Source organism: Pogona vitticeps, chromosome 2 (genome assembly GCF_051106095.1).
Source record: "Pogona vitticeps strain Pit_001003342236 chromosome 2, PviZW2.1, whole genome shotgun sequence".
NCBI lineage: Eukaryota > Metazoa > Chordata > Lepidosauria > Squamata > Agamidae > Pogona > Pogona vitticeps.
In genome coordinates, this window is record NC_135784.1 from 17,828,512 (window position 1) to 17,849,022 (window position 20,511).

Sequence of the window (20,511 nt, forward strand, 5' to 3'; positions counted from 1 at the left end):
AAAAGGAGGAGGAAGCGCTGGCCGGGCTGGTGCTGGGGGAGCCGAGAGAGAAAGAGAGCCAGACAGCTGCTTCCCTGGAAGAGGCGGCAGCAGCTGCTGTTGGTGGCTTGGAGGCGCTCTTCGAGGACGGGCCAGGAGCGAGCTCCGCTCTCAGGCATCGCTTGGCGGCGACTCGGGGGAAAGGGCTGGCAGTGCACCTCGCTCACCGGCTCTCTCCCAAAACAGCACCTCTTGCACCCTCCATCCAGAACTGCAGTCAGCAGATAAGCGGGCTGGCTGGCAGGCTGCAGTTCCTGATGGAGGGTGCAAGAGGCGCTGTCTTGGGAGTGCGCCGGCAAGCGAGGCAAGGCTTTTTTTGACTCTTGACAGCAGAGGACGCGTGGGCACTTCGGGGGGGCAGGCAAGGTGGGGGCCACAAACTATTGTCCGGCGGACTGCAAATGGCCCCCGGTCCACATGTCTGAGACCCCTGGTGTAAAGGCTCTGGCCGGAGTGTCGTCCTCCGTCACAAAGGAACAAGAGGCTCAGAGAAACCCACCTGCACCGCCCATCGAGACCAAACAGCGGGGAGTTGATACCCGAGAATTGGAGCGGGAACTGATAAAGTTGACAGTAGCCACCTAGACAGGGGATGGTTTGGCGGGAAAAGGAGAGATGGACGTAATACTTGGGGGTGGGTGGGAGGTAAATGATATGGGTTGAAGGCCCTTGAACTGGGAACCTGGAGAAGGTATGGGTCCCTAGGGAGGAAGCTGATTACCGAAGGAGACGGGGGTGCTGCAGCGTCCTTATTTTGGAGAGTCGGAGGCCAGAGAGTGGCGCTGAGGGCTCAGAGAGCAGAAGGAAGCAGTAGACCGGGAAGAGCGAGAACGCCGATCATGGCATCTGGAAGAAGCCCAGAGGAAGGGGTACTTAATGGACCATGGACCCCTCTATGAGGAGACGGGGACCCTTATGAGACGGAGGTGCGAGATGAGATGACCCCGTTACCAGACCTGCAATTAGAGACTTTTGGCTTGGACAACACTAATCCGTTTTTGAAAGGTTGGAACGAGTTGAGTTGTAACCCCTTTGCAAAGGACATTTGGATGCCCTCGCTGGTCCCGTTGGAGATGAGACAAACCGCAGAAGCTGAGTTTAGGCAAACAGATTTATTGTTATATATTCTAATAAAGACTAGTTGTGATTTTTTAACACAAGTGTTTCCAGAGTCTCACTTAAAACTAGGGGAGGCAAGATATGAACCCTAACTAACAGTGGGTTGCAATATTTTGAGTTCTTTGCAAAAGACTTCCCACACTCCTGGCACTCGTACGGTTGCTTTCCTCGATTGATTCTTTTATGGTTCACAAGTTGTGAACTCTGAGCAAAGAATTTCCCACACTTCTGGCATTTGTGTGGCTTCTCTCCCCTGTCGAGTACCTGATGGCTCAAAAGAGCTGATTTCCGTGCAAAACATTTCCCATATTCCTTACATTTCTATGGTTTTTCTCCTTTGTGGACTCTCTGGTGAATCAGAAGATTTATACTCAGAGAAAAACACTTGCCACAGACCTGGCATCGGTATGATTTCTCTCTCGTGTGTACAGTCTGATGCTTCAGAAACTTTGAATTCTGAATGAAACATTTCCCACATTCTTGACACTTGTAAAGTTGAGCTCCGATGTGGATTCTTTGAAAGTTCTCAAACTGGGAACTGTGATCAAAACTTTTTGACACTCCCGGCATTTGCACATTTTCTCTCTTATATGAACACTTTTGTGCCTCAGAAGGTGGGAGTTCTTACAAAAACAGTTCTCACACTCCTGACACTTCTAGTTTCTCACCTGTGTGGACTCTCCGATGCTTCACAATATCTGAAATTAGAACAAAACATTTCCTAAACTTGGGACACTTGTCGACGTATCGTCCTTTGTGGACATCATAATGATTCATAAGTTGTGAATTCCAAGCAAATGATTTCCCGCACTCCTTGTATTTGTAGGGTTTCTCTCCTGTGTGGACTCTCTGGTGCACCACAAGGCTTGAATTCTGGGTAAAACCTTTCCCACAATCCTTACATTTGTAGGGTTTTTCTCCAGAATGAACTCTTTTGTGCCTCAGAAGGACTGAGTTACGAGAAAACCACTTTTCACACTCCTGACATTTGTACGGTTTCTCACCTGTATGAACTCTTTTGTGCCTCCGAAGGTTTGAGTTATGAGAAAAAGACTTCTCACACTCCTGACATTTGTACGGTTTCTCACCTGTATGAACTCTTTTGTGCTTCAGAAGGTCTGAGTTATGAGAAAAAGACTTCTCACACTCCTGACATTTGTACGGTTTCTCACCGGTATGAACTCTTTTGTGCCTCAGAAGGTCTGAGTTATGAGAAAAAGACTTCTCACACTCCTGACATTTGTACGGTTTCTCACCTGTATGAACTCTTTTGTGCTTCAGAAGGTGTGAGTTCTGAGAAAAAGACTTCTCACACTCCTGACATTTGTACGGTTTCTCACCTGTATGAACTCTTTTGTGCTTCAGAAGGTGTGAGTTCTGAGAAAAAGACTTCTCACACTCCTGACATTTGTACGGTTTCTCACCTGTATGTACTCTTTTGTGCGTCAGAAGGTGTGAGTTCTGAGAAAAAGACTTCTCACACTCCTGACATTTGATCGGTTTCTCACCTGTATGAACTCTTTTGTGCTTCAGAAGGTGTGAGTTCTGAGAAAAAGACTTCTCACACTCCTGACATTTGTACGGTTTCTCTCCTGTGCGCTGAGTCTTATGCTTCACCAACTCTGTCTTCTGAGGAAAACATTTATCACACTCCTTATATTTGTAGGGTTTTTCTCCTGTGTGGACTCTCTGGTGCACCAGAAGGATCCAATTTTGAGAAAAACATTTCCCACATTCTTGACATTTGTATCGTTTTTCTCCTCTGTGGACTCTCTGATGGCTCAAAAGGGTTGTACTGCAAGAAAAATGTTTGCTACACTTCAGGCATTTGTACGGTTTCTCTCTTGTATGAACTCTCTGATGCTTCATAACGTTTGGATTCCAGGTAAAACCTTTCCCGCACTCCTCAGATTGGTATGGTTTCTCTCCGCTGTGCCGACTCTCATGCTTTTTCAAGTCTGTCTTTTGAGGAAGACATTTCTCACACTCCTGGCATTTGTGTAGCTTCTCCCTGACACTTTTCTTTGCAATGTGGGTCCTCTTGTGAAGGATCAGGGTCATCTTTTGGGCAAAATGTTTCCCACACAGGATGCATTTGTAGGGTTTCCCTCCAGTAATTCTTTTAACATTTGTGTGTGTTTGCCAATGTCTGACAAGATCCATTTTCTGCCCAAAGCACTTGCTGCTCTTTGCACATATGGCTCTTTTCTTCAAATTCTCTGCAGAGAAGAGAGACAAGCACAGACCAAGACTGAATTCTGGGTATGACCAGAAACGGACAATCAGCACCCAACGTGTCGCTCTCTTCGCTCCTGGTGATGCCCTCTGTCATCTATATCATACTTTCATAACCCCCTTTCTGATATCAGCATTTCTCTTCACCTTTTGAATTATTTTTTTCAATTTCCAGGAAAAGAGTAGGCCTTACCCAGAGATGTCACCATCCTAGAATTCTCCTCCATGACTTCCCTCTGTAGGGCCCTCTGGTCAGGATCCAGCAGCGCCCACTCCTCCTGGGTGAAACACACCGCCACCTCTTCAAAGGTCACAGAAGCCTGGAGAAAAAAGTATATTTTTCTCACAGCTCAGAGCTACTTTAATACAACCCTCCAAAACAGGTGTCTGAATCAGGTGAGATAGAGATATAAAGGGATTTCTCTGCCCCATGTTTGGGCTTGCCATAGGGAACTATTGTGAGAAACCAATCTGATACAGGAGGGTCCTGCTTTTCTCACCATGGAGACAACTATGTTATACATTCTTGATATACATTAGGACCTCCATATCCAAGGGAGATCAGATCCAAGCTTCCCACAGATGCTGAACAACACGGATTATGCTATGTTGTTGTTCAGTCGTTAAGTCGTGTCTGACTCTTCGTGACCCCATGGACCAGAGCACACCAGGCCCTCCTGTCTTCCACTGCCTCCCGGAGTTGGATCAAATTCATTTTGGTAGCTGATGACACTGTCCAACCATCTCGTCCTCTGTGGTCCCCTCACATTTTCCCAACATCAGGGGTTTTGCAGGGAGTCTTCTCTTCTCATGAGATGACCAAAGTATTGGAGCCTCAGCTTCAGGATCTGTCCTTCCACTGAGCACTCAGGATTGATTTTCTTCAGAAGGATTATGTTGTATCAAATTGTATTTTAATAGCGAATGCTTTCTGTAGCATGGTTTCTGGCTATCTCTTGTGGCCAATTTTGGTACTGACCTTGTGGAAAAAATTTATAGCTTGGATTTTTCTTTTAATATTTTTAATTTTTCAGACCGTGGATAAGTGAATCTGGCGATACAGATCCTGCAGATAAAGGGGCTCTACTGTATAGGTGTTACAGCAAGGAACTCTTTTTAAAAAAATAGGCGACCAGCCAAATTCAGGACGGGCATGACTAAAGAATACAAAGCACTTTTAAGAGTTAAGCACTCAAAGCTGTGGGGTCTGGATGGGTGACTCCATCAGTTTTCATTTCTCTCATGTTTAATATCTCAATTTCCTGAAATCCCAAATACAAAGCACTTAATGGTTTTTGTTTTGGAAATATTCGGACACAAGCAAAACTGGAACAAATGCCCCCTTGATTCTTCCCAGGAATGCGATGAGAGCATTTGCTGTACGGATGGACTGCAGTTTAGCCCTTCTGCTTACCTGATGGGGTTCCTCTCCATCCGAGGGAAGGGAAGATGGCGGAGTCTTTGCTACTGGCATCATTCCAGCTCCTGTATGGGAATGCGGCATCAGTTGCAACCGTTTCTCACAGAGACAAAGATCACAATCCTATAAACATGTACTAGAAATTCAGACCAATTCTAAAACTAATACAAAGAAAATAACGAGGACAAAACTTTTCTGTGACCTTAAAAACTAATCGCTATCTTTTACTCAGAGAGGAAGCCCACATTTTGTCTGAGGATTTGTCCCTGAGCCCTTTTTATCTACTTTATTTTTAATGTTGTTTTGCTTTTGACCTGATATGGTAGAACAGATCAACACGGCTTCTTTTTTCTAAAACGTACTAGAAAGTAACTCCAGTAAAATGCAAAAGATTGCAAAGGAAGGGGGGAACGGCCAGCACTTAGCCTGAGACTTAGGAGAGCTTGTTGCCACTGAAACTGAGAACTGCCATGAAACCCACGGGACGATCACAGCTCAGTTATTCTTCCACAACCAGACCTACCTCACAGGATTGTTGTTCTCAGGCCTGAGTTGTTAAGGAAAAAAAATTGCAAGGTCTTGAGCACATTGAGTCAAACATGGGATACAAACAGAATCATCGAATCAATGTGTGGAGAGACCAACCAGCGATGCAATGACAACTGGACGGAATGAGACAATTTGGATTCTTCCCTATCCTGAATTTGTGTTTCAGGCACATAGATATGATTTCTATTTCCTTTCGGTGGAGCTTTTCTCTTTGACTTTCTGGCCATGAATCTAAGCACTCCTTTTCTCGTTTAAAGTCCTTTAAGTGTTGGTAATTAAACATTCCATCTCCTAAGTGAGAGATGCTGAGAACGTGGCGTCAGGTGCATACAATTCTCACAGAAACATATGCAATGTTCTCTTCCGGAAAGACAAATGAGTGGGCCCAAGATCAAATCCACCCTGAACTCTCTCTGGAGGCAAAAACGCTGAAATTGAGACTGTCCTCCTTTGGGCACCTCACGAAAAGGCAAGATTTTCTGGAAAAGACAGCCATGTGGGGAAAAGTGGACGGCAGCAGGTGATGTGTCAACACAAAACAACCATTAAAACACAATATATAGAATGGGGGGGGAGATACTCAGGGAGATATCAACGCAGTCCGTGCTTCTCCTCCATCCTTCAGACGGGGAGATCATCCTCTTCCTTTCCCCTGCTGGCATTTGACTTTACCCTGCAAACTGGCACCTCCTTCACCGCCTGGCGTGTTCCCCCTTGGCAGAAGATCCTGTCTGCTCTCCGGCTGTGCTGCCTTCTCTGTCACTGAGAAATCAGGCTGAATGTCCACAGAGAGACTTTCCCCCTGAAAGAACAACGAAGGATTCAATCCAAAAGAACGACAGAAAAGGAACGAGAAAGGGACAAAGACTGGAAGGTTGGTGGTAGAATTTGGGGGTCAGGGGATGTCTGTCTCTGGATATTATCAAAGGACTGTAAGTCCCTTGTAGAACATCTTAAAAGATCCTCCTTTAAATTTGCCACCCATCAGATGGCAGGAGGACTATTTCTGGGGTATATGTAATAATAAGAAGTGTGTACCGTCAGGTCCATTCTGACTTATGGCCACCCTTTCCAGGGTTTTCTAGGTAGAGAATACTGTACAGTACTTAGAAGTGGTATTCCATTCCCTTTTTAATGGGGTTATTTCTGGGACTGGGCCGCTGGCCCAAGGCTATCCAGGCTGGCTCTTTTCCCAGGAGGCCCAGTGGGGGGAATCAAACTCCCAACCTCTGGCTCTGCAGCCAGGGACCTCAGCCACTGAGCTACCCACCCAGTCCCTGCACTGGATCCCTCATCCATTAGATAAAAGATGGAGGACTTCTGGAGTGTAGGAAGAGGTAGAGAGCCACCACCTCCAATCCCATCAGAAACCTCACCGTCTCCTTTGGTGGTGTCTCTGGGGCAGAAAGAGAAATCTGGAATTTTCTTACAGAAAAAATAACAAGGGTGGCTTGTTTTAAAGGAGGATCAAGCTTTCCACAGAGGTTTTTCTACTCTGAACCAAGATCCATGCTTCCTGTGGAGACTTTGCTTCCAAAGAGAAGAGGCGGTGCACCAAAGCTAGGCAGAACCGTAGAAGCTTGGGGGCCATGGCAGCACGAGGGGCCTCAGGAGGGGCTGTGGGGCAGAGGAAGGGGCCACAGGGATGGAGGTGACCCGTCTTAAGAGCCCCAAGTGGGAATCCTCTCACCTCCTGCTCCTCTTCTGCCTGACTCAGGAGGAAGCCTTCGGCCAGGGCCACCGCCTGGGAACTGGTCTCCGCTCCACATTCCCTCACCCAGATGGACATCTCCAGGGGAAGGATGGCCAGGAACTGCTCCAGGATCACCAGGTCCAGGATCTGAGCCTTGGTGTGTCTTTCTGGCTTCAGCCACTGACGGCAGAGACCGTGGAGTCGGCTGCAAGCTTCTCGGGGCCCTTCCGCTTCCTTGTAGGAGAACCGCCTGAAGCTCTGGAGTTGTATATCTGAGCTGACAACATCCTCCTCCAAGATTTTCCGCAATGATTTCTCCAGGAATCTGGCACTACTCTCAGCCATGAGGACATCAGAAGCAATTCCTCGATCAAGGCCAACGAACGTCTGCTCCTCAATTGCTGGTTTATGTTCTAAGAAAGCCATTTAGGGGAATCAAAGGGGTCCTTCCTTCTCTCTCTCTCTCTCTCTCTCTCTCTCTGTGAGTAAAGATTGTCTTTATCAGATGACATTCTTCACAGGCTGCAAAGGCAGGACATTTTTTCTGCTAATGATGATCATTACATTCTAGAAGAAAGAAAAAAGTTGGAAATGACAAAAGCCGCCAGCCACAGCTCCCCTCTCCTCTTCCTCCATCTCCTGCTGAGTGCTCAGTGCACCTCTCTTACACCTAACCGTGATAACATTGGTCTTAATTTAGGGGGTCTCTGAGCTAAGAGAAAGAGCTGTCTGGACATCTCAGTGAGTCAGACGCTTGGCAGGGGAGCCATAAGTTGGGAGTTCGATTCCCCCTCTGTGCCTCCTGCGAGTCGAGCCAGCCTGGGTAGCTTTGGGGGATCAACACAATCCCAGAGTGTCCCCAGAAGAAGGGAAGGGGTCACCACTTCTGTGTGTACTCCGCTTAGAAAACCATGAAAAGGGTCATCAAATGTCAGAACTGACTTTATAGCTTAGGAGGAGGAAGAGCCCCGGGAAAATCCTATTTTTGGGCTCCTCTTCCCCGTCAACGGACAACCAAGCCAGCTTCTGTCGGTGGTCGTGTGGTCGGCCGAGGGGGGGGGGCTGCAAGGCTTTGCATCAGGAAACCAAACTTTGGGGGCCAATCTGGAGGAGGGGAAGAGATCCTCTCTCGCTGCCTATTCACCTCCTCCAGGATCCCCCGACCCCAAATCCTTGGGGAGACTCCCCATCTCCCCCCCCCGAAGTGCATTGAGTGGCAAAAGGGAAATGGGCTCCCCACGTCCCTGACTGGAGCCTAGGCACCCTTGGGAGAAGCTGGCTCCCCTTTTCCCCTCCAGAGGAACTGAGAGGAGACACACGAGGGGATTATTTGGGAGGGAGAAGCCTTGGTCTTGGGAGACTTCCAACCCCCATCCCAGGTTGCCTTCCCCTCGAGAAATCCCAATTCCCTGCACTTAACCCTTGGGTTGCCTGGCCGGTTCACTCGATCTTGCCACAATGCACCTAGATTCTAGAACCTTCCATTGTAATGCATTACAATCTGACTTTAATGGAGTCTCTTTGAGGTCGAAGATCGGGACCTGCCCAGATTTCCCGCCCAAAAATCTCCCCCCCCTCCAACCACTCCGAAACAAAAAACCCAAAATCTGGAGCCACCCCTGAATCTCACCTGATCTCCTCTCCCATTTCCAGGGGGAGGTCTGGGCCTTTGAACCCTCCCTTTCAATCTTCCATCATCTCCCTCCCCTCAGACTCCTTTGCTCTTGGCTGCCACTCTTGTCTCCCACTTCCTATCATGTGACTGAGGCCAAGCCAGGCTCCTGGCAAGGGAAGCGCCGACCCCTCCAATCTGCCGCCTGAGCTCGGAGGTGAAGGGCAGAGTCCGGCCTGGATTTGTCTCCTCAGCAGCCCTGGGAGAAGTTTTGACAGCAGGATCCGTCGGGAAGCATCTGTCTCTCTCTTTCTCTCCTGCTTCCCACCCTCGGGTTACTTTTCCAGCCAAGACCTTTGCCTCTTGTGTTGATCTCGTAACTTCCACGGTGCCCCTGATGTATATCACTAGGAGGAAAAGGCCAGGAATATCCAGCTAAAATGTGTGGCCCTGCAGGGGAAGGGAATGGATTGGACAGCCATCTGTCTGGGATGGCTGGAGGTCTCCTGCCTTGGGCAGGGGGTTGGACTAGAAGACCTCGAAGGTCCCTTCCAACCCTATGACGATTCTCTGATCCTATGATCTGTTCTCTAACATCCCAGAGTGCAGGATGCGTGATGATGGGCTCAAGCTACAGGAGCCCAGATTTAGGATGAATATCAGGAAAAAATTCCCTAACTGTTAGAGCGGTACGACGAAGGAGCCAATGAACTGAAGAGTGGGTGAACGTGCAACGATTCGTGTGGATGAATTGAAGGTGACAGAAACAGGGCATTTTTTGGCCATACTCACTGAAAGCAGCAAAATCAGGGAGCTGGACAGGGGACAGGCTATATTTGTCTTCATTGTGGAAGGGTTTGTCACACTCGAATTGACCTCCTCAGCCACACTAGATACTGTTCCAAGTCCTCCATACAGAGCACGTCACCCTAGTGTCTCAAGACTGAAGGATGCCTAATCTGGAATCTGACCCTGAGACAGAATTCTGAGGGTTCCAGCCCACAGACCCACACTTAAAGATATCGACATTTCACTCACCTGGACCAAGGCCTATCTCCGAGTTTACATGGCTCTCATGGACGTTACTTCCTGTTGTTAATGTACAAAAAAAGGAAGCTGGCGCTCTGTTCCCTGGGAGTTGTAGCATCACTGCCCTTTATGCTCTCTCTAGGGCGCCTTCTGAAGAGCTACAATGCACAATTTCCTCATTCTGGTCAGTGGTTTGTAAAATATGACAAGTGATAATAAACAAAGCTAATGAGTTCTCCTGGCCGCGGTCTACTTTTCCTATTAACTGGTGTTATTTCAAAATAGAACCATACAACCACACAATGTTTTTGTTTGTTTGTTTTTGGACTTACTGCCAGATTGTTGATCACCGCTACCTGCCTTCATATCAGGAAGGAGTCTTCCTGAGCAAAGACTTTAAAACTGAAGGGAGTCTGGAGATGCTAGTGCTGCTTTTTGTGATTGTGTGTGTGTGTGTTTGTCTGTGTTTGTGTCTGTGTGTTTGTGTGTATGCCAAATGCTACATGCGGCCAATCACATAAGCAGGAAGTTGAACCACTCCAACTGCATTTGTGCGGCAGTAAATGCATGCACAAGGAGCCCCATATCTTCAGGGCTCAGTTCCAAGGCCCCCTGCAGGTGCTAAAAATGTGGATTATAGCGAATGCTCAAATTGAGTCTTTCTGACTACAGTACTGATAGGAACCATCATGATTCCAATCATATCCATGTGGCTCTGATGTGTCAGAAATGCCACAGTGGCAGTTTTTTATTTTTACTTCCCTCCCCCTAAAAAAATACCAGTTTGTTGGTGAACCAAATTGTAAAGTTTATAAAAGGTAAAGGTTCCCCTTGAGAATTTTTGTCCAGCAATGTTCGCCTCTAGGAGGCGGTGCTCATCCCCGTTTCTAAGCCATAGAGCCAGCGTTTTGTCCGAAGACAATCTTCCGTGGTCACATGGCCAGTGCGACTTAGACACGGAACGCTGTTACCTTCCCACCAAGGTGGTCCCTATTTATCTACTCGCATTTGCATGTTTTCAAACCGCTAGGTTGGCGGGAGGTGGGACAAGCGACGGGTGCTCACTCCGTCACGTGGATTTGATCTTACGACTGCTTGGTCTTCTGACCCTGCAACACACAAAGGCTTCTGCGGTTTAGCTCACAGTTCTGAAGTGATTTATCTTTGTCTCTTTTTTTACATCACAGACACTTGACATTTTAACAGGGGTGTATAAGCTTTTTATATTCACTGTATATCCCTTTCTTGTTGTGCCTTGTGAGGTGTGAATTCCAAGAGAAACATTCCCCACACTATGCGCATTTGTAGGTTTTTCTCCTGTCTCGACTCTCTGGTGAGCGAGAAGGTTTCAATTGTGAGAAAAACATATCCCATATTTTTGTGGCACTGGTATAGTTTCTCTCCAGTGTGTAAAGTCTTGTGGGTATGAGACGTGAGGCGAGAGTGTAAAGCAGGGGTCACAAACTCAATTTACCTGGGGGCCTCTGGAGCAGAGTCGGGATGAGGCTGGGCCGCATCAGATTTTCTGCCAAGCAGAGCAAGAGCCAAGGAAACTGCCCAGGAGTTTCCTTAGCCCGGCTGGGGCTCCGAGGAGGAGGGGCGCATGAGCCCTCGTCGCCGGCCACGACCCCCTCTGGCTCCTTCTTCACTACCACCACCAGCACCAGGAGCAGGATGAAGAAGTGGAGGAGGGAGGGCAGGTCGGCGACCGCCTAGCGGGGAGGAGGGCATGACATAATTTTTTAAAAAACCTCACAGAATCGCTAAAAGAGGAAAGCCCCCATCGGTACCGGCGAAATTAAACAAAACGGGGCGCCCTACACAGGTGTACGCACGCATGCATACACACATGCACACACACACACACAAATGGCAGTCCGGCAACCTTCCTCTGAAGGCCCCCCTCAAAAAAAGGCGCACTCAGCAGCAGCAGGTACCCCCACCACGACAGAGGAGCAAACTTTGAGAGGCGAGCCAAGGCAGCCTCCAGAGTCGAGGCAGTTGAAGCAGGACGAAAAGGAGGAGGAAGCGCTGGCCGGGCTGGTGCTGGGGGAGCCGAGAGAGAAAGAGAGCCAGAGAGCCGCTTCCCTGGAAGAGGCGGCAGCAGCTGCTGTTGGTGGCTTGGAGGCGCTCTTCGAGGACGGGCCAGGAGCGAGCTTTGCTCTCAGGCATCGCTTGGCTGCGACTCGGCGGAAAGGGCTGGCAGTGCGCCTCGATCACCGGCTCTCTCCCAAAACAGCACCTCTTGCACCCTCCATCCAGAACTGCAGCCAGCAGACAAGCGGGCTGGCTGGCAGGCTGCAGTTCTGGATGGAGGGTGCAAGAGGCGCTGTCTTGGGAGTGCGCCGGCAAGCGAGGCAAGGCTTTTTTTGACTCTTGACAGCAGAGGACACGTGGGCACTTCAGGGGGGGCAGGCAAGGCAGGGGCCACAAACTATTGTCCGGCGGGCTGCAAATGACCCCCAGGCCGCATGTCTGAGACCCCTGGTGTAAAGGCTCTGGCCGGAGTGTCGTCCGTCCTCCCTCACAAAGGAACAAGAGGCTCAGAGAAACCCACCTGCACTGCCCATCGAGACCAAAGAGCGGGGAGTTGATACCCGAGAATTGGAGCGGGAACTGATAAAGTTGACAGTAACCACCTAGACAGGGGATGGTTTGGCGGAAAAAGGAGAGATGGACGTAATACTTGGGAGGGGGGGTTGGTAAATGATATGTGTTGAAGACCCTTGGACTGGGAAACTGGAGAAGGTATGGGTCCCTAGGGAGGAAGCTGATTACCGAAGGAGAAGGGGGTGCTCCAGCATCCTTATTTTGGAGAGTCGGAGGCCACAGAGTGGCGCAGATGGTTCAGAGTGGAGAAGGAGGCGGTAGACTGGGAAGAGCAAGAACACCGGGCATGGCGTCTGGAAGAAGCGCAGAGGAAGGGGTACTTAATGGACCATGGACCCCTCTATGAGGAGAGGGGGACCCTTATGAGACGGAGGTGCGAGATGAGATGACCCCGTTACCAGACCTGCAATTAGAGACTTTTGGCTTGGACACTAATACATTTTTGAAAGGACCCTGAGACGAGCTGAGTTGTAACCCCTTTGCAAAGGACATTTGGATGCCCTCGCTGGTCCCGTTGGAGATGAGACAAACCGCAGAAGCTGAGTTTAGGCAAACAGATTTATTGTTATATATTCTAATAAAGACTAGTTGTGATTTTTTAACACAAGTGTTTCCAGAGTCTCACTTAAAACTAGGGGAGGCAAGATATGAACCCTAACTAACAGTGGGTCACAATATTTTGAGTTCTTTGCAAAAGACTTCCCACACTCCTGGCACTCGTACGGTTGCTTTCCTCGGTTGATTCTTTTATGGTTCACAAGTTGTGAACTCTGAGCAAAGAATTTCCAACACTTCTGGCATTTGTGTGGCTTCTCTCCCCTGTCGAGTACCTGATGGCTCAAAAGAGCTGATTTCCGTGCAAAACATTTCCCATATTCCTTACATTTCTATGGTTTTTCTCCTTTGTGGACTCTCTGGTGAATCAGAAGATTTATACTCAGAGAAAAACACTTGCCACAGACCTGGCATCGGTATGATTTCTCTCTCGTGTGTACAGTCTGATGCTTCAGAAACTTTGAATTCTGAATGAAACATTTCCCACATTCTTGACACTTGTAAAGTTGACCTCCGATGTGGATTCTTTGAAAGTTCTCAAACTGGAAACTGTGATCAAAACTTTTTGACACTCCTGGCATTTGCACATTTTCTCTCTTATATGAACACTTTTGTGCCTCAGAAGGTGGGAGTTCTTACAAAAACAGTTCTCACACTCCTGACACTTCTAGTTTCTCACCTGTGTGGACTCTCCGATGCTTCACAATATCTGAAATTAGAACAAAACATTTCCTAAACTTGGGACACTTGTTGACGTGTCCTCCTTTGTGGACATCATAATGATTCATAAGTTGTGAATTCCAAGCAAATGATTTCCCGCACTCCTTGTATTTGTAGGGTTTCTCTCCTGTGTGGACTCTCTGGTGCACCACAAGGCTTGAATTCTGGGTAAAACCTTTCCCACAATCCTTACATTTGTACGGTTTCTCACCTGTATGAACTCTTTGGTGCCTCAGAAGGTTTGAGTTATGAGAAAAAGACTTCTCACACTCCTGACATTTGTACGGTTTCTCACCTGTATGAACTCTTTTGTGCTTCAGAAGGTTTGAGTTATAAGAAAAAGACTTCTCACACTCCTGACATTTGTACGGTTTCTCACCTGTATGAACTCTTTTGTGCTTCAGAAGGTCTGAGTTATGAGAAAAAGACTTCTCACACTCCTGACATTTGTACGGTTTCTCACCGGTATGAACTCTTTTGTGTCTCCAAAGGTCTGAGTTATGAGAAAAAGACTTCTCACACTCCTGACATTTGTACGGTTTCTCAACTGTGTGTACTCTTTTGTGCTTCAGAAGGTCTGAGTTCTGAGAAAAACACTTCTCACACTCCTGACATTTGTACGGTTTCTCACCTGTATGAACTCTTTTGTGCTTCAGAAGGTGTGAGTTCTGAGAAAAAGACTTCTCACACTCCTGACATTTGTACGGTTTCTCACCTGTATGTACTCTTTTGTGCGTCAGAAGGTGTGAGTTCTGAGAAAAAGACTTCTCACACTCCTGACATTTGAACGGTTTCTCACCTGTATGAACTCTTTTGTGCTTCAGAAGGTCTGAGTTATGAGAAAAAGACTTCTCACACTCCTGACATTTGTACGGTTTCTCTCCTGTGTGCTGAGTCTTATGCTTCACCAACTCTGTCTTCTGAGGAAAACATTTATCACACTCCTTATATTTGTAGGATTTTTCTCCTGTGTGGACTCTCTGGTGCACCAGAAGGATCCAATTTTGAGAAAAACATTTCCCACATTCTTGACATTTGTATCGTTTTTCTCCTCTGTGGACTCTCTGATGGCTCAAAAGGGTTGTACTGCAAGAAAAATGTTTGCTACACTTCAGGCATTTGTACGGTTTCTCTCTTGTATGAACTCTCTGATGCTTCATAATGTTTGGATTCCAGGTAAAACCTTTCCCGCACTCCTCAGATTGGTATGGTTTCTTTCCGCTGTGTCGAGTCTCATGCTTTTTCAAGTCTGTCTTTTGAGGAAGACATTTCTCACACTCCTGGCATTTGTGTGGCTTCTCCCTGACACTTTTCTTTGCAATGTGGGTCCTCTTGTGAAGGATCAGGGTCATCTTTTGGGCAAAATGTTTCCCACACAGGATGCATTTGTAGGGTTTCCCTCCAGTAATTCTTTTAACATTTGTGTGTGTTTGCCAATGTCTGACAAGATCCATTTTCTGCACAAAGCACTTGCTGCTCCTTGCACATATGGCTGTTTTCTTCAAATTATCTGCAGAGAAGAGAGACAAGCACAGACCAAGACTGAATTCTGGGTATGACCAGAAACGGACAATCTGCACCCAACGTGTCGCTCTCTTCGCTCCTGGTGATGCCCTCTGTCATCTATATCATACTTTCATAACCCCCTTTCTGATATCAGCATTTCTCTTCACCTTTTGAATTAATTTTTTCAATTACCAGGAAAAGAGTAGGCCTTACCCAGAGATGTCACCATCCTAGAATTCTCCTCCATGACTTCCCTCTGTAGGGCCCTCTGCTCAGGATCCAGCAGCGCCCACTCCTCCTGGGTGAAACACACCGCCACCTCTTCAAAGGTCACAGAAGCCTGGAGAAAAAAGTATATTTTTCTCACAGCTCAGAGCTACTTTAATACAACCCTCCAAAACAGGTGTCTGAATCAGGCGAGATAGAGATATAAAGGGATTTATCTGCCCCATGTTTGGGCTTGCCATAGGGAACTCTTGTGAGAAACCAATCTGATACAGGAGGGTCCTGCTTTTCTCACCATGGAGACAACTATGTTATACTTTCTTGATATACAGTAGGACCTCCATATCCACGGGAGATCAGATCCAAGCTTCCCGCTGATGCTGAACAACACGGATTATGTTATGTTGTTGTTCAGTCGTTAAGTCGTGTCTGACTCTTCGTGACCCCATGGACCAGAGCACGCCAGGCCCTCCTGTCTTCCACTGCCTCCCGGAGTTGGGTCAAATTCATGTTGGTTGCTTCAGTGACACTGTCCAACCATCTCCTCCTCTGTGGTCCCCTTCTCCTCTTGCCCTCACATTTTCCCAACATCAGGGGTTTTCCAGGGAGTCTTCTCTTCTCATGAGATGACCAAAGTATTGGAGCCTCAGTTTCAGGATCTGTCCTTCCACTGAGCACTCAGGATTGATTTTCTTCAGAAGGATTATGTTATAGCAAATTGTATTTTAGTAACCAATGCTTTCTTTAGCATGGTTTCTGGCTATTTCTTGTGGCCAATTTTGGTATTGACCTTGTGGAAAAAATTTATAGCTTGGATTTTTCTTTTAATATTTTTAATTTTTCAGACCGTGGATAAGTGAATCCGGAGATACAGATCCTGCAGATAAAGGGGCTCTACTGTATAGGTGTTACAGCAAGGAACTCTTTTTTAAAAAATGGGCGACCAGCCAAATTCAGGACGGGCATGACTAAAGAATACAAAGGACTTTTAAAAGTTAAGCACTCAAAGCTGTGGGGTCTGGATGGGTGACTCCATCAGTTTTCATTTCTCTCATGTTTAATATCTCAATTTCCTGAAATCCCTAATACAAAGCACTTAATGGTTTTTGTTTTGGAAATGTTCAGACACAAGCAAAACTGGAACAAATGCCCCCTTGATTCTTCCCAGGAATGCGATGACAGCATTTGCTGTACGGATGGACTGCAGTTTAGCCCTTCTGCTTACCTGATGGGGTTCCACTCCGTCCGAGGGAAGGGAAGATGGCGGAGTCTTTGCTACTGGCATCATTCCAGCTCCTGTATGGGAATGCGGCATCAGTTGCAACCGTTTCTCACAGAGACAAAGATCACAATCCTATAAACATGTACTAGAAATTCAGACCAATTCTAAAACTAATACAAAGAAAATAACGAGGACAAAACTTTTCTGTGACCTTAAAAACTAATCGCTATCTTTTACTCAGATAGGAAGCCCACATTTTGTCTGAGGATTTGTCCCTGAGCCCTTTTTGTCTACTTTATTTTTAATGTTGTTTTGCTCTTGACCTGATATGGTAGAACAGATCAACATGGCTTCTTTTTTCTAAAACGTACTAGAAAGTAACTCCAGTAAAATGCAAAAGATTGCAAAGGAAGGGGGGAACGGCCAGCTCATGGCCTGAGACTTAGGAGAGCTTGTTGCCACTGAAACTCAGAACTGCCATGAAACCCACGGGATGATCACAGCTCAGTTATTCTTCCACAACCAGACCTACCTTACAGGATTGTTGTTCTCAGGCCTGAGTTGTTAAGGAAAAAAAATTGCAAGGTCTTGAGCACATTGAGTCAAACATGGGATACAAACAGACTCATCGAATCAATGTGTGGAGAGACCAACCAGCGATGCAATGACAACTGGACGGAATGAGACAATTTGGATTCTTCCCTATCCTGAATTTGTGTTTCAGGCACATAGATATGATTTCTATTTCCTTTCGGTGGAGCTTTTCTCTTTGACCTTCTGGCCATGAATCTAAGCACTCCTTTTCTCGTTTAAAGTCCTTTAAGTGTTGGTAATTAAACATTCCATCTCCTATGTGAGAGGTGCTGAGAACGTGGCGTCAGGTGCATACAATTCTCACAGAAACATATGCAATGTTCTCTTTCGGAAAGACAAATGAGTGGGCCCAAGATCAAATCCACCCTGAACTCTCTCTGGAGGCAAAAACGCTGAAATTGAGACTGTCCTCCTTTGGGCACCTCACGAAAAGGCAAGATTTTCTGGAAAAGACAGTCATGTGGGGAAAAGTGGACGGCAGCAGGTGATGTGTCAACACAAAACAACCATTAAAACACAATATATAGAATGGGGGGGAGATACTCAGGGAGATATCAACGCAGTCCGTGCTTCTCCTCCATCCTTCAGACGGGGAGATCATCCTCTTCCTTTCCCCTGCCGACATTTGACTTTACCCTGCAAACTGGCACCTCCTTCACCGCCTGGCGTGTTCCCCCTTGGCAGAAGATCCTGTCTGCTCTCCGGCTGTGCTGCCTTCTCTGTCACTGAGAAATCAGGCTGAATGTCCACAGAGAGACTTTCCCCCTGAAAGAACAATAAAGGATTCAATCCAAAAGAACGACAGAAAAGGAACGAGAAAGGGACAAAGACTGGAAGGTTGGTGGTAGAATTTGGGGGTCAGGGGATGTCTGTCTCTGGATATTATCAAAGGACTGTAAGTCCCTTGTAGAACATCTTAAAAGATCCTCCTTTAAATTTGCCACCCATCAGATGGGAGGAGGACTATTTCTGGGGTATACGTAATAATAAGAAGTGTGTACCGTCAGGTCCATTCTGACTTATGGCCACCCTTTCCAGGGTTTTCTAGATAGAGAATACTGTACAGTACTTAGAAGTGGTTTTCCATTCCCTTTTTAATGGGGTTATTTCTGGGACTGGGCCGCTGGCCCAAGGCTACCCAGGCTGGCTCTTTTCCCAGGAGGCCCAGTGGGGGGAATCAAACTCCCAACCTCTGGCTCTGCAGCCAGGGACCTCTGCCACTGAACTACCCACCCAGTCCCTGCACTAGATCTCTCATCCATTAGATAAAAGATGGAGGACTTCTGGAGTGTAGGAAGAGGTAGAGAGCCACCACCTCCAATCCCATCAGAAACCTCACCGTCTCCTTTGGTGGTGTCTCTGGGGCAGAAAGAGAAATCTGGAATTTTCTTACAGAAAAAATAACAAGGGTGGCTTGTTTTAAAGGAGGATCAAGCTTTCCACAGAGGTTTTTCTACTCTGAACCAAGATCCATGCTTCCTGTAGACTCTGCTTCCAAAGAGAAGAGGCGGTGCACCAAAGCTAGGCAGAACAGCAGAAGCTTGGGGGGGCCATGGCAGCACGAGGGGCCTCAGGAGGGGCTGTGGGGCAGAGAAAGGGGCCACAGGGACGGAGGCGACCCGTCTTAAGAGCCCCAAGTGGAAATCCTCTCACTTTCTGCTCCTCTTCTCCCTGACTCAGGAGGAAGCCTTCGGCCAGGGCCACCGCCTGGGAACTGCTCTCCGCTCCACATTCCCTCACCCAGCTGGACATCTCTGGGGGAAGGATGGCCAGGAACTGCTCCAGGATCACCAGGTCCAGGATCTGAGCCTTGGTGTGTCTTTCTGGCTTCAGCCACTGACGACAGAGACCGTGGAGTCGGCTGCAAGCTTCTCGGGGCCCTTCCGCTTCCCTGTAGGAGAACTGCCTGAAGCTCTGGAGTTGTATATCTGAGCTGACAACATCCTCCTCCAAGATTTTCCGCAATGATTTCTCCAGGAATCTGGCACTACTCTCAGCCATGAGGACATCAGAAGCAATTCCTCGATCAAGGCCAACGAACGTCTGCTCCTCAATTGCTGGTTTATGTTCTAAGAAAGCCTTCAGTGGAATTAAAGGGGTCCTTCCTTCTCTCTCTCTCTCTCTCTCTCTCTCTCTCTCTCTCTCTCTCTCTGTGAGTAAAGATTGTCTTTATCAGATGACATTCTTCACAGGCTGCAAAGGCAGGACATTTTTTCTGCTAATGATGATCATTACATTCTAGAAGAAAGAAAAAAGTTGGAAATGACAAAAGCCGCCAGCCACAGCTCCCCTCTCCTCTTCCTCCATCTCCTGCTGAGTGCTCAGTGCACCTCTCTTACACCTAACCGTGATAACATTGGTCTTAATTTAGGGGGGTCTCTGAGCTAAGAGAAAGAGCTGTCTGGACATCTCAGTGAGTCAGACGCTTGGCAGGGGAGCCATAAGTTGGGAGTTCGATTCCCCCTCTGTGCCTCCTGCCAGTCGAGCCAGCCTGGGTAGCCGTGGGGGAGGAACACAATCCCAGGGTGTCCCCAGAAGAAGGGAAGGGGTCACCACTTCTGTGTGTACTCCACTTAGAAAACCATGAAAAGGGTCATCAAATGTCAGAACTGACTTGATAGCATAGGAGGAGGAGGAGGAGCCCTGGGAAAATCCTATTTTTGGGCTCCTCTTCCCCGTCAACTGACAACCTAGCCAGCTTCTGTAGGTGGACGTGTGGTCGGCCGAGAGGGGGGGGGACTGCAAGGCTTTGCATCAGGAAACCAAACTTTGGGGGCCAATCTGGAGGAGGGGAAGAGATCCTCTCTCGCTGCCTATTCGCCTCCTCCAGGATCCCCCGACCCCAAATCCTTGGGGAGACTCCCCATCTCCCCCCCCAGAAGTGCATTGAGGGGCAAAAGGGAAAGGGGCTCCCCACGTCCCTGACTGGAGCCTAGGCACCCTTGGGAGAAGCTGGCTCCCCTTTTCCCCTCCAGAGGAACTGAGAGGAGACACAGGAGGGGATTATTTCGGAGGGAGAAGCCTTGGTCTTGGGAGACTTCCAACCCCCATCCCAGGTTGCCTTCCCCTCGAGAAATCCCAATTCCCTGCACTTAACCCTTGGCTTGCCTGGCTGGTTCACTCGATCTTGCCACAATGCACCTAGATTCTAGAACCTTCCATTGTAATGCATTACAATCTGACTTTAATGGAGTCTTTTTGAGGTCAAAGATCGGGACCTGCCCAGATTTCCCGCCCAAAAATCTACCCCCCCCTCCAACCACTCCGAAACAAAAAACCCAAAATCTGGAGCCACCCCTGAATCTCACCTGATCTCCTCTCCCATTTCCAGGGGGAGGTCTGGGCCTTTGAACCCTCCCTTTCAATCTTCCATCATCTCCCTC

General features: G+C 47.8%; 2 protein-coding genes across 3 annotated transcripts; both read right to left on the minus strand.

Moving 5' to 3' along the window:
* Positions 1-1,136: 1,136 nt before the first annotated feature.
* Positions 1,137-8,961, minus strand: LOC140703951 (uncharacterized). The gene is made up of 6 exons (XM_078388096.1): positions 8,686-8,961; positions 7,053-7,622; positions 6,035-6,164; positions 4,808-4,878; positions 3,587-3,713; positions 1,137-3,377 (listed from the first exon to the last, which is right to left on the minus strand). The coding sequence occupies exons 2-6, from the start codon at positions 7,479-7,481 to the stop codon at positions 1,798-1,800; spliced, it is 2,337 nt and encodes a 778-aa protein (XP_078244222.1). The 5' UTR covers positions 7,482-7,622; positions 8,686-8,961; the 3' UTR covers positions 1,137-1,797.
* A 3,889-nt stretch (positions 8,962-12,850) lies between these two features.
* Positions 12,851-18,319, minus strand: LOC140703950 (uncharacterized). 2 transcript variants are annotated; one of them, XM_078388148.1, is made up of 4 exons: positions 17,764-18,319; positions 16,538-16,608; positions 15,301-15,427; positions 12,851-15,091 (listed from the first exon to the last, which is right to left on the minus strand). In XM_078388148.1, exons 2-4 carry the CDS (start codon positions 16,598-16,600, stop codon positions 13,512-13,514), a joined length of 1,770 nt encoding a protein of 589 aa, XP_078244274.1. In that variant the 5' UTR covers positions 16,601-16,608; positions 17,764-18,319; the 3' UTR covers positions 12,851-13,511. The 2 variants fall into 2 exon arrangements, with proteins under 2 accessions (XP_078244274.1, XP_078244273.1); XM_078388147.1 differs by lacking the exon at positions 17,764-18,319 and having other exon boundaries at positions 16,538-17,131.
* Positions 18,320-20,511: the final 2,192 nt, after the last annotated feature.